We start from the raw sequence: 13,801 nt of genomic DNA, 5'->3' as shown, positions 1-13,801 counted from the left end.
AACTCATTACATTTACTTGGACATTTAAAGACACACACAGGAAAGCCAAATGTGGCCCAATCCTCCTGGCTCAATCTAATCAGAGGTGACATACTCTTTCTTAGTGAGTAACACTGGTCTTCCCACTCTGAAGGCCAATGCCTGGATTATAAGAGACGCTGACACACCAGGACACCTAAGGGATAGTAATTAATGCACCCCCTCACACGCTCCCAAGCCTGCCCACGCCCTGCACTCACGGCTGGAGGTTTCACGGTGCGGCTGGTAGGTCTGGTGGGCCTCCCTTCCCCAGCCCATGCTGGGCCGCGCGGAGCCGCCTCGAGACAGGCGATGAAGACGTCCGCCTCGGGATGACAGCGCCGGAAAACGGGACGGGAGTCTCGGGTCCAATCTGAGGCCGGCCTGAGCGCGGCGGAAGATGTCAGAGTCCTCATCAGAGGCTGCAGCACGTTAAGTGACATCTAGCCTTCAAAAAGCCCTTCGTGTATTTAGCGGTGAAACCAGCTTATTTACTGGGCTCGCTAAAGCCCACAGAAGCTGCTAGTGGCCGTGCGCCCCCCCCTCCCTTAAATATTCAGCGGCTGAGAAGCAGCGGGAGGAGAGCTTGGTGCCCGTATGCCGGACCGTAATGGACCTGTTTTGGTGCGGATTTGGTATTCATGTGGAAAGCTGTCAGGAAGCCTCCTCACCAGGGCGAGTGAAAAAGGAGAAGAAAAGGACAAATCACTGCTTGGAAACGGCGGGCTTCAAACAGTATTGCAGCACTCCTCTTTCATTACATGTATTGCCGAGAATTGCATCTCAAATGCATGTTTTTACTGCACATTCCATTTCGTTCACATTCCATAATTACACCCAGGAAATAAAATAGCGTGACCCCCCCTCCCCCCCCCCTCCCAGGAAGAAGGATGAGGGAAGAGTCTCCCCCGCGAAGCTCAGTGTTTCCGTTTAATCCGCTGATCAGGATCATCAGGACAGAAGAAGACCTGTATAGATGGAGAGATTAGCGGTTTCCCACCGCGATAGTCACCGGTCCACAACCTATCCCCCTCTAATCTTGCAGCGCAATCGATCGACAACCGGTGGGGCGAAGGCGTCGCGAGCCGGGAGATCTGAGCGCACCGAGGTTTCCCCGTGAAGGCTCGCTTTGGCACGGAAGACAGAGAAACACGGTATTAGGGAAACGCAGGGTGGTTGAATAACTGCTCCAGGATTGTGCTTTTAGCCGTTTTTAAATCTCTTTGCTTTCAGTCACCCGTCCAACTCCACGGCGACACGGGAAGCTCCTTTCCACCAAAGCGTAGCTATAGGAACGCGGCTTAGCGCCAGCTTTGCGATTAGCGGATCCGTCTCAAATAACGAACAGGCAAACAAAACGTAAACATATAAATCCTCGTCACTCTGCCCTGACGGGTGGGACGGGGAATCTGGGCGGGGGGCCGAGAGAGGGACGTCAACGGGTGAGCATCTGGCCATGGAAGATTTTATACAATTTGGCCATGTTGAGCAAGGACGCGGGGCCCTCCCCCGAAAAACGCCGACCCCCTCCGCTCAGCCGGGTGCGGGTAATTGTCTCCGGAGCCGGACCAGCAGTCCCATCTAAAACAAACAGGCGACCGCAAGGCGCTTTACAAGTCAGCGGGCGGCTTATTAAGTCCACCAAATGCCACGCGGTCAAGGGAGTGTGAGAAGCCAGTGGCTCGCTGACAGCTGCGGCGAATGGCGTGACCCTGCACACGTGTGTTTGTATGATCCTATGCATACATGCCTGTGCATGCACATATATAATTCAATGCATACGTGTGATACATAACTTCTAAAGATACATTAAAAATAATTCAATCCTTCACACATATCCATGCCCAGCAGGTAGGAAATGTCATATAGAGCATATAAGGTGAAATTTACACGCTGGCCTGCATTTGCGTTGCAGTAATCAATCACTCCTTAAATGAAATGCAGCTTACTGTCAGGAATTTTATCAGGGGGTCACATCATAATCAAACTGACAAAGGCCACCCCTTGAGAACCGCGGGGGGCACACGCATGTGTACATGGGGGGTGGAGGTTGAGAGAGGGCAGACAGCGGCCGGGGGAGGGGGGTTAGAGAGTGGTGCTGGGGTTATGGCTTTATAGACAAGTACCTTTATGGGTTCCAATCCATCTGATAAAATAATTACTCCTGTTAGAGCCACAAATTACACGCCGCACACACTGCAGCCATTAGCTCTGCCGTCTTAAGCGACCACCATTCGGGGCGTGAGTCAAACGTTCTGTCCACTTGACACTGATGAGGACCCGGGCGGCACGCCGCCGAGGATTATGGGTACACCATTTTCAATACATACACATGCTCCTATTTCTACTGCTACTCAGGCTACTGTAAAAATGATGAATAAGGGTCTAACTGTATGGCCAATTCTAAATAACCGCCTTTGGCTCAAAAACGATACGAGACAACGGGCTGCTCCCAGAGACTGACCGCAGGTGACATGCTAACCTTCGCTGCACCACCCAAGGTAAAAAAAACCCCTCGGCATTCCCACGTACCTTAGCAGAGCTCGGCAAAGTGATGCCGTTACACGGCATAAGCGTAGCTGTGAGCTGCGGAACGTTGCGGATTTTATTCCCTGTTGACTTACGCAGCACCGAGATTCGACTTTGTGACCAGCAGCGGCAGGCTAACCGTCAGGCATCTTTGGAAATTAGCCGATCGCTTAAGAGAATCACGGCCGTGTGACATGTTATTTCCCCCCCACGCCTAATTTTAGGATCCACCCTTTTAAGCTGTATAAAAAATAAACAAGAGGACACACAGGATGGCAAACGGAGCCTGTTTCACTTGCTGCTGCGTTACTATTATTCACGGGTTAGGCAGGGAAAAAACACAACGACTAGACATGCTTGTTAAATTCAACAGCACTCCAAAGCCGCCTTCCGGAAAATCCTGCCTCTCAGTTGTCAGCTTAGGAGGAGAGCCGGCGCCGGCGTACACAGCGCACGGGATTTCCGAGACGGCCGGCAAAAGAAGGGAAAAAAAAAAAGGAGGGCTGTAGTGTAGTCACAGCTGAGTTGGGCCTCGTGGCCTACCTGTCGGGAAGGAGGAGGGGGGGCGGGGTGGGGGGGGGGCAGGCAGGAAGACGGACCCTCTGATGTGGTGCAGGTGTTGCCAGGAGCGATGACCGAATCGCGAGATGCCACAACACAGCCGTGCAAGGAACAAAGCGGCGACAAGGTGAGGTGTGAGGAGCCCGGCCCGCGCCGCACGCACGAAAGGGCACCAAGAGGTCGGCAGCGTGACAACTGCTAAAACATCTGACGTGGCTTCCATTCCGCGGGATGCACTCACCCCTGATTACACACCTCTGTATTCCCTTATTTTGCTGGGAGACACCAATCAGATGTTCAGAATTTTAAAACACATTCTACAAAATTCTCTGGTACTGAATTTCAAAATCGAAATGCTCCGCTTCTGAACTCCAAATTCTACAAAACTCCACCTTCTGCATTGTACAGAATTTTATTGTTCTTAATTCCAAATTCTAAATTATATCCTTGTGTATTGTACATTTACAGGTTCTCGATTCTTTACAAAATCTCCAGATTCTGAATTTCAGATTTCAAAGTGTACAGACTCAGAATTTCATATTTTTAATTCTGTGGGTTTAGAATCATAGATTTGCAGTGTGTAAATTGAAGAAGAAGAAAAATCAGGCTCTGAATTTGAAATTGCGCCTGATTTTATATCCTTCAGGCCACATTGTTAGAGCCCCAGTGCAGATTAACACTGGACCAGGTGAGTATCAGAGTGATATTCTGTTACCCACAGCAGCAGCCTTTAAATGTCTGCTTTACCATAATCTTGCCTGGTGGGATGGCTGGACTTACGGCGACGGGTAAACAGAGGAAGTGCACCCCCTCATCTCAATCACTGGGCCTGAAGCAAGCAAAGTTGATTATAAGCAGAGAATGTGAGAAGCTGCAGATGGATTACAGCTCACCTGCCACGTGTGTGAGTGGGAGTTGTGGGGGGAGGAAGCTGATTGCCTCTACCACTTAATCTTAGGATTCTCCTGCAGCTGAACATTATACAACATGGGGGCCAGATAGGTGGGGGGGGGGGTTGTTTGCACCTGCATCACAGTGTTCCCAGGGTGCACCTGTCCACCCCTCCCGACAATGTTAGGCAGCTCAGGCATGAAATGCATCTAAGTGTTTGTTTCCAGCAGATTTCATCCCCCCCCCCCCCCAACACCTTCCCAGCCATGCCTTGACATTTTGCTCAATCTCCTGAGATCAGGGGGGTGAGATGAGGGTGACCGGTAGCTTGCCAGTAAACATGTAACGCGGCTCGATGTGGAGGGGCACGGCGAGGTAAGGGGAGGGGGGTCAGATGGAGGAAGATAAGAGGGCAAGGCCACCTGTTTGGGGGGGGGGGGGACAGGCAGGAGCGTCATTGTCGCGCATGTGACACGCCCTCAGTGTCATGGAGTCCACGTGTCAGCAGTGCACCTTGCACCATCACTGGGGTAACAAAGACGTTCCAAGTGAGACTCATGCAGTGACTTAATTAAAGACAGACGACAAAACGGACGCGGATGCTTTCGGCAAGCAGGTCATTCCACAGCAATAAGAGAACTGAGGAAACTCGTATTTCAGATTGAATTAAACGGTAAAGTGCCTCCTGGCCGTATTTACGGGCCCCGGAACCTCACTGGCCAACAAGAGCCCGGTAACGAGGGTCTTTGTGTGCACGCGTCTAATGGAGGGCGGCTCATTCTTCTGTCCGGACAGCGGGAGGCCTTGGCAATTACAGCTCTGCGGTGAGGGGACATCAGGAAGGTGTGTGTGCCAGTCTGGGTGGGAGGCGAGGTGTGACATGGGCCCGATGTCCTCAACTCTCTAGGAACAACGGCTGGACTCTACGTTTCACCCCCCACTCCACGCCACACGCACGGCGAGGGCACAAGGACGCGGGCGGCTAGGATGCGGGAGTGCGGCTTATAGCCGCGCGGCCTGAGCGATGCATCTTGCTGACTGACGCTAATTAAATCTCCCAGCGGCCTCCTAAACACCTGACAAATAGAATAAACGTTGCGGGCTGCGAGCAATGCTCGTGCCAACCGGAGACACAGTCCTGACTGCACCTTAAAAGCAAAAAAACACTGAAATAAACAAATAAATGACACTTAATCATTCGATCACGGCTACTACTACTACAATAATAATAATAATAATAATAATATCATCATAATAATAGCCAACAAACAAGCCTGATTACTGCTGGGCTGCTCTGTGGCTGGCTTGATTGAACAGTTGGCTTTATTATAGTTGTCTTGATTACAAGTGCTGGACCATCCCTCCATGTGTAAATAAAATTGTATGTCGCAAGACCCCCCCCCATGTCACACCTCCTGGTTCCAGACCACATCCGCCCTACTGTTGCGATCTCTCACTACCAACGCTAATCGTTCCCATGGCGACATCAACAAAAACAAAAAAATGGCGTCCCTGGTACTTTCCGGACTCACGCTCAGCCGTAACTGGAGTTTCACGAGACCGGCTCTGAATATTAAACACGCGAGTGAAACATCTAAATTCCAGACGCAACTGCCGGCATGGCGCCGGGCCTCGGTAGACGGGGCGAGCCACTTCATTCGCAGGTAGCTGCCCCTGGAAGCCCGCCCCCCCCCGGGTGTGGATCGGCGCCTGCCCCCACGTCGCTCATTGCGGGATCTCCCGTGGCAACGGCGTCGGGTTAATTGCAGTCACTTTTATAGTTCCCGGTGACTCGCCTAGGTAACGAGACGCGGTGGAACGAGGAAAGCCCCCTCCACCCCCCCGACACCCCCAAACAAACGGGCCGGGAGATAACACATGCAAGAAGAGAGACGGAACGCACGCGGTGATAAATAAAAGCCAATACGAAAGAGCGTGACAGTGTGATGTACCAACCATTCAACCTCATTTGCAGAACATGCTCCTGTCACATGTAAAACCCCCCCCCCCCATTCCTGAGCCTAACTTGGAACAGCACCAGTAGCTGGCTGGCAATGGGCAGCACAGAAATTTCACACAATAGAGGGGGGGGGAGGCAATTGTAATGCAACCTGCTTTTAAAAATCTCAGCCAACCGATTAATCCTGATCTGGATAAGAATCCATAATAATCCCATAATAACTGAGTCCACTCAGTCGGCACGGCGGCTGAGATTAGAGTGACCCCCAATCGTGGCTGCCTTGCCCACGTACTCCAACCTTACTGTTTAGTGGGCGGCCCGTGGGCACAGCGAATGCTAAGCTAACACAGGAAGCACCATGTTTCCAGCAAGAAGAGCTGAAGAACATCAAATAAATATGACTGCAACAAATATCAGAGCAGTTTCAGTACAGTTCTTTTATGATGCATGAAAAATATGAGAATATCACAGAAATAATAAAATACTACTACTAATATTAATAATAATAATGTGGCAATAACGACTGACCAGCTCCCCTCAATTTGTGAATCATTTTAAATGCTTCAATTAAAACACATTTTTAAAATCTCTAATAAAATAAAAGCCAACTGTTAAAATAAAAAATATATTCACAGTATAAAAATGATACATTGTATACGAGATGGAAGACGTGACATTTAAGGGCTCCACATGGCCGGATGTGCAGGGATCGTGGCTCCGGAGCGTGTGCCAATCAGGATACCCGCCATGCAGGAAGACACCCCCGGCTGCTGGCGTTTAATTACAGCTGCGGGCTGTGCTGGCGTGACGCGCTCACGCGTCTGCGCCCTAACGAGTGACAGCACCCAAAGCTCATTTCATCATCCAGCCCTCCCTCTGCTGCCCGTCAAACGACGTCATGTTGGAGTGGCCAGTGGGGACTGGCACGTCTCCACATAAACACACACAAACCTAACCATCACACCCACCCTCCTCTCCGAGGTTCGGCCATAAAGGTAAATGACTTTACAGTTTCAGATGAATTTCTGGCATTTCTGACTAAGAAACTGACTTACAAACTGTTACTACAATGATAGTAATAAATAGCAAGATGATGATAATACAGACTGCTTGTCAAAACTCAGTGCTAGGAGGGGGTCACAGCCACAACTCCGAAATCCTACAAGACAGACACCTTCACTAACTTCTATCACAGTCCCTGTGTCTGAGTGAGAGATGCAGTACTTTGGCTGCCGACAGGCAGAGGCTGTACAAGCCCCCCCCCCCCCCCCCCCCCCCCCGCCCCTTCTCATCAGCTGGGGTGTGTGGCCCCAGGGCTCCGAGTGGGGGGGCGAAGAGGGGGGGGGTTGTCCTGCAGGCTTCATTCTGCCACACTGTCCGCCTCCCTGCCAGGGTTTGGCTGCCTCCAGCAGGAAGCAGACTCACACACACACACACACACACACACACACATATACACACACACACACACACACACACACACAGTGCCCCAAACCACAGCCTGGCATGACTGAGCCCCCCATACAGCACAGCTCTATCACACTCATCTCTCACCCTGCCAACTTTAACCTGCATTTCTGTCATTTTAAAAGGGTATGAATTGAAAAGAAAACAAAATCAGCTACCCCTTTTAACTAAAAAGTGCACAACATTTTATAGATTAGGCCATGCAAGACAATAAATCTAACACATTTGTAAAATAAAATCACTCTACGTATATTTCAAACTGATAAAATCCAGCTTTGAAAAATGACAAAATGATTTTTAGTCAGAAATTGCAATAATAAACCCCTTTGTAGCACATGGAGATGTCAGCCTCATTATAATCTTTAATTAGCTCACATGTAAATCTTCTTTGGTCAAAGGTTTGCCTGCCAGCACGAGGCTCATGTTTCGGCGCCCTCTTGTGGACAGCATGGTATCGCAGTCACCAGCACGCGGCCCGGCCGTCTGCCGCGCACCTCGCTTAAGGCCTTGTAGCTGCCCCCCCCCACACACAAACCCCCCCCCCCACCTGACTGCAAGGAGACCCCCACTATGGCAAACCCACCCCGCGACGCCCTGCAGTTCCCACGGAGACACCGAGAACTCCGGCACGGCCGGCCAGCCAACCAGCCCGACACAAGTTTAAAAAAAACAACACAGAAACACACCAAGGAGAGAAGCCAGTCATTTAAACAAACAGCGAGCAGCAGCCCGGCTACAGTGGAGCATTTAAGGGATAAGAGGAGAGAATAAAGGAAAGAGACTGTGAGCCCGTCGTTAGCCGCCGCTACCACTCCGCTAGCCGGGGACACGGGGAAACACAACTTACCTGCTGTTGTTGCAGATGCAGCAGTTCGACTGTGCTTATGTCGCCGACCACATCGGCGCTTGATCTGCCATCCCTGCCGCTGGCGTCTAATTGGCTGCTCATTCCATTCTGATTCACGGCGCTTATCGCCTCTGTCGCCGACTCCTGCATCATGACTCGGAAACCTGCAAGTGATTAAGGGGCATCAATTAATACGCCTGTTATTTTGTTTACAACCCTCCCCCTCCCCCCCCCCGCACTGCAATATGAGGCTGCTGTCCTTTCTCTGCAAATTAAAAGGGCTGTGGGGGCCGGGCAGGGCTGTGGGGGCCGGGCGGGGCGGTGGGGACCACGTAGGGTAGAATATATATGCTTGCTGAAAAAATGAAAGTATAAAAAAAAAAAAAACACACACACACACAATAAGGTGAATTCTGAAGGTGGTTCAAGAAAAACAAATGTGAGAAATATTCTGGCAGGAGAAATTTAATATTTTTTCAAGAACTTTTTTTTTTTTTTTTTTTTAACACACAAAAAAATTATATATATATATAGGCAAATAGTTATACACATCTACAAATACAAAGGAATTAATCCACGGCGCGGGCCGATGCTGCGGCATGTGTGACACCAGTAAGGGACAGGCAGCCCTTAAAATAGTCTGGCCAGACCACTGGCCATTGTGCAGTGCACCTCAGAATGGGCCAGTTTAATGACGCACAGCTAATCATGCAGAATTTAAATTTTGCGAGTGTGCCACAAATCATATCACCTGGTGCTAGATGGTTTAACAGGACGCTTCCCATTTTTTCTTGTGGCTAAATAAAATTTGCCTGAACAGGCTTTAAAAAATAAAATTAAAAAATAAAATAAATAAAACAAGCAGCCAGCCGTCACATACTGGCTATTTTTTTTAATCAAACCAGAGATGTTTATATTTGTGACATTTAGCACGCTAAACACTACCATCCCGAGATGTAATCAAGCTACATCGCAAGGTGCAATCAAACCGCTGGGCTGCAGATGACTTAAACCTCAATTGTAACTTGGGCAAATAAACAAAAGACAGAAAATTAATTTTACTGGCACGTTAGATATGAAAGCCGAAAATAAAAATCTATCAAGAATATCACTAATGACTGTGCTAAAAACAGCATAAATTATGCATATCACCTCCTCTACTGTAATAAATGTTTTATCATTTCCTCGGCACGTAGACGCACTGTACTCACCCCCCCACCCCCCCAGTCCATGATGGAGGCCCTTACGGTACCTTGTTATTTACTGCCCTAAAACAGGCCGTTTGAATCTGCTTCACTCAGAGCTCCGTTTATCTGTTAAATGTTTATGTGCAGGACACCCACCTATTGTGTTGGCAAAAGGGAACTAATATTTAAGCTTTTTGCACCCCCCCCACACGCACCCAACCCCTTTTGCAGGCACTTCCGCTCCGCTATTATAAGGCCAAACACGTCAATTTTGTCACATGCGAGATCAGTAATTCATTTCAAGTACTGAACTGGAGTCACTCTGTACCACGACTGCTCCGAATGGAAGATAATCACAATCAGGGGGCCTCTCTGCACAACAAAGGGGGGGGGGGCAATGCCATTTTAATATGCACATGCAAAGCATGTCTGAGGGTCCCGGTGGCCGACGGGTGCTCCTGAGAGGGGGGGTAGGGGGATCCCAGATGGGGGGGGGGGGGGGTCAACAGCCGGCGGTAAACAGCCGGCCGCCGCGCTCGGTGCTCACGAGAGGACGTGTCTTTTTTAAACGTCGACCGGTGGGGAAGGGGGGGGGGTGCATGAAGAGGGGATGTGACAGCCAATGAGGGATCTGGGCAGAAGAGAAAAAGCGGCCGCGTCGCCCTAATAAGTATTCAAATGAGGCATAAATTTTACATGCACGATGTTTGAAATATGCAGAGAACGAGGCTCTGATTGCCCTTACTTACTAGTTATATGAGAATTCTAATGGAGCCTTAACAACAATGAGCGCGTCTAAGACGTATGTGGGGAAGGAGGCCTTTTATTCACAGGTAAATTCAATGAATAATATTTTTCAAACCCACTTAAAATTGCAAATTAGGACTTGAGGCCATTTAAACCGCCCCCCCCCCTCCCGAAACTGTACACCCCACCCCTCCCTCCCGCCCCAAAACCTTTGCAAGAAACTGAGAAATACCACCCCATTTAATTACCAGCATGGCTCGAATTTGTGATATTGTACAGTAAGTTACACAAAAGAAACGGCACTCCAGGACCAGACCTGCCGTTAAATCACACTGCAGTTACGACCCCAACCCTGCTCACCACAGACGGGACACAGGCGGCGCAGAATTGGACAATTTTTAAATAAGCAACTGTATTCCCAGACACACGCCAGACCCAAGTACCCTTTCAAGCTGAACCGAAAGGCACAGCTGTATACTGAGAAATCCGGCTGCATTCTAACCTTAACACCAGTGACCCCTCTTAATAAAATCACTACAGGCGGCGTTCAGGAGGAATCAGTTAGAGAGACTCCCGACTGTGCCTGAGAAGGGTGGATGCGCGTTGGGACGCTGAGCTCGCTCCTGGGGCTGACAGCTGGCAGACCCGCCCCCATTCCACCAGCTGAGATCCAGGCCGTCGCCGTGCCGTGCAGTTGCCCCCTTGTTACCCCCAAAACTGCCACTGCATCCTGACTGTGCCTTGGATAGCGTGACCTGTCACGCGAGCCAACTCACTCGGCTGAAAGCGGAGGGTCACTTGAGCTGGCGGCGTTTACTCACAAGGAGGCGCCGTTACCCGGAGAGCACGGGCCAGCAGCTACTCCGGGCCTTTCCGGCGAGACTGAATGAAGAGCCTGCCGTGTGCCGGGCTCCTGACACGTCTTAAATTGCTATAATCCAGCGCTAAACACACCCGGCCATTCAGCCCGTCTCGTGCAGCCTTTAATCTTCAAATAAAACGCAGCCGACCGTTTATCGCGTAAATTAGCATACGGCTGCCTGTTGTCGCCTCTGCTGTGCCTCTTCGAAGGGGTGTGGGTGGTGGTGGGGGGGGGCGATTCTTCAGGTTTCCATCTGAGAGAGATGCTCCACACTTAGATGGTCGGGAAGTTGTTGAAATTTGCGAGGTCCTGACACGGACGTATGTCGATTTACAGGATTCGGGGAATAGACAAGCATTTGTTGGGGGATCCCTTTCACTCAAGAAGTACAGAAGTAAGCCTTAAAGTAACCAAAGAGGCATTCTACCCACTCTGTTTTCTGATCATACATTTTTTTAAACAGGCTTAAGTACCGGACTTCCCTTCCATTGTCTTTTATGGCGTGAAACACTCTTTTCATTCTTACGTTTTATATGTTCATTATCACCATCAGGGGGACATCTTGCTCACTTTCCACTGAGGGATCTCAGACAGGCTGCAGCTAAGTTTCAGGTTCCGGGGTCGTTTCGGGTCGGGGAAGGGGGTTAATTTGTCAACACGAGACGGTCACCGCAGACTGACAGCCGCTGTGTGTGTGAGATCGGTGTCATCAGGCTCCAGATTTCAGTCACAGGGAATTAAACTCCTTCTTGAATCCCTCAGCTGTGGCCACGCTTACCGCCAAGGAAACACACTCGTGTATTTTAGCGAGTACTAAACTTAAGACCAAAATTAAATGACGGGGCAAAAAAAGCAACACAGACATATCACTGAGATGGATGTAGCAGATTTCAGACGGGGCAATCTCTCTGAAAAGGAATCTGTCTCAGGTCAGCAATGCTGAAAGCTTAAGAGAGACGTGACACAGAAGTCAGGGTGGAAGCCCAGAAGGATTCAGGGAAAACACCATGCATCCACTTCTAAACACATGAACGAAGGCTAGTCTTTGATGCAGAAGCCGAGAAAAAAAAAGTTAAGCCAACATAAACTCCATCAATATTGAAGCAGCAGCAGGGGAAAAAAAAATCCCCCAAAAAAATAATAATTTGAGAACAATACACCGGAAAATCTGCGATGCACAAATTATATTAATTACCAGCTGAGAGCGCAGGTTGTTGAAATGGCGTATTGTTTGAAAAATTATAATTACATTTTACACTCTGCTTGGCTCCTCACTTGATCTGCACGTTTAAGCTAAGATAGGAGTAGCGTTGAAATAATCACAATTTCTGTGCTCCAGTGAAATTAATTCATCACTGACGTGGGTTACGGTGCATACAAAATAAAGAAGTGGCACGAGCAGAGCGCGCAAATCTTTAACACGTTAGATTGCCTAATACATCAAAATGCCAGGCAGAGGAAGGCTGCATGGCCGCGGACGCTCGGCCAACTCGAACGCGTGAGCGTCGTCGCCGGGCGGGAGAGGCGACGACGGGACACACGCACACATGCTCGCTCACGCACGCACACCCCCTCGCCTTTATCAGGAACCCTGTCCTTTGAACTGCCCTCCACGACGACGAGGGCGGGTTTATGCTGATGTCGGCGCTCATGTTCCCCGGGACATAAGGCGGGACGTTCCGGAGTGTGTCCGAAACAGGGCTTGGTCACCTGTACAGCTCTGCTTTACACGGAACACTCGCAGAGATTAAATAAGGGGAGCCGACCGGGGGCACTTTAAAACCACAGGCTTCCTTCCGGCCCTGATGCTAAAGCGTTAAAAAAAAAAACATTAATAACTCTTTCTCGGCCTGTCTATAATGCTGAAAGCTCTTCTTTAGATAGGGGTATTATGAAGTAATTCTTGAGAACAAGATTGCAATAAGAAAAAAGAAAAAAATAGTAAATTATGATAATAACAATTACAGGTTTCCCAGACTGAGTGGAAGCCAAATTCAATAATATCTCAAGCACAATAATCCGCATGTGAAAAATCTTTGTTTTTTTTTATTTCAAATAAAATTAACCCTTGGTAATAAAGCAGGATCTGATATGTGTTTTTTCAGTCTGAGCTATTTACAGGTTCATCATCACCCCGATAACAAACCGAGTTGTTGGAGGTTGAAGTATCTCCTTCATAAACATGCTCATACCTTTGTAGACAAGATCCTCTCAGCAAAATGATATGCTTCTGAAAAAAGGGGTACATTTATTATCCTAGATCAAAGTATAAAAATATTTTAATATGTCTGACCCTATTAATAAAAGTCAGGTCTAAATAATTTCATTTTCCCTTACAGGCTAATTATGCAAATGTTGATATGAGAGGAAGATCAATAAAAAACCATTAATGCGAATTAATGTGGATTTAAAATGCAGACGGGGTAAAACATCCATTTCAGCATATGAAACTGGCAGAGCATTACAATCACAGGTGCTAGGTAGCTTAGGGAAATAGTCTTATATTATCTCGAAGTGCCGCAATCATCAGTAGCTAAATAAAGAAGAAAGTAGTGCATTGTTTTCCCCATGTTCTGGGGGGAGGGTAAGAAATAAATCAAGGGCGAGTGCCACGTGTCACATCTGAAGGAGCGAGGCCCTGAGAGTGTCTTCTCCCTTTTACCCTTTTCCGTATAATTAAAATTTTGGACATCGAGCACTTCATTGAGGAAGCGATACAGTAATGGGCGAGG

The 13,801-nt window shown here is 48.9% G+C and overlaps 1 protein-coding gene across 11 annotated transcripts in view; it reads right to left on the bottom strand.

The window, feature by feature from the left end:
- The window catches only part of LOC111843126 (forkhead box protein P2), a 117,273-nt gene that overhangs the window by 53,635 nt on the left and 49,837 nt on the right, over positions 1-13,801 (bottom strand). For all 11 annotated transcript variants that reach the window (XM_072710098.1, XM_072710091.1, XM_072710090.1 and 8 more), the window contains one exon: positions 8,274-8,437. In XM_072710098.1, coding sequence (XP_072566199.1) covers positions 8,274-8,426 — 153 coding nt within the window. In that variant the 5' untranslated portion in view covers positions 8,427-8,437. The remainder of the gene's footprint in view (positions 1-8,273; positions 8,438-13,801) is intronic.

Source organism: Paramormyrops kingsleyae, chromosome 3, assembly GCF_048594095.1.
Source record: "Paramormyrops kingsleyae isolate MSU_618 chromosome 3, PKINGS_0.4, whole genome shotgun sequence".
NCBI lineage: Eukaryota > Metazoa > Chordata > Actinopteri > Osteoglossiformes > Mormyridae > Paramormyrops > Paramormyrops kingsleyae.
The sequence above is the reverse complement of the archived record's forward strand: the minus strand, read 5'-3'. Positions and strand labels throughout refer to the sequence as shown.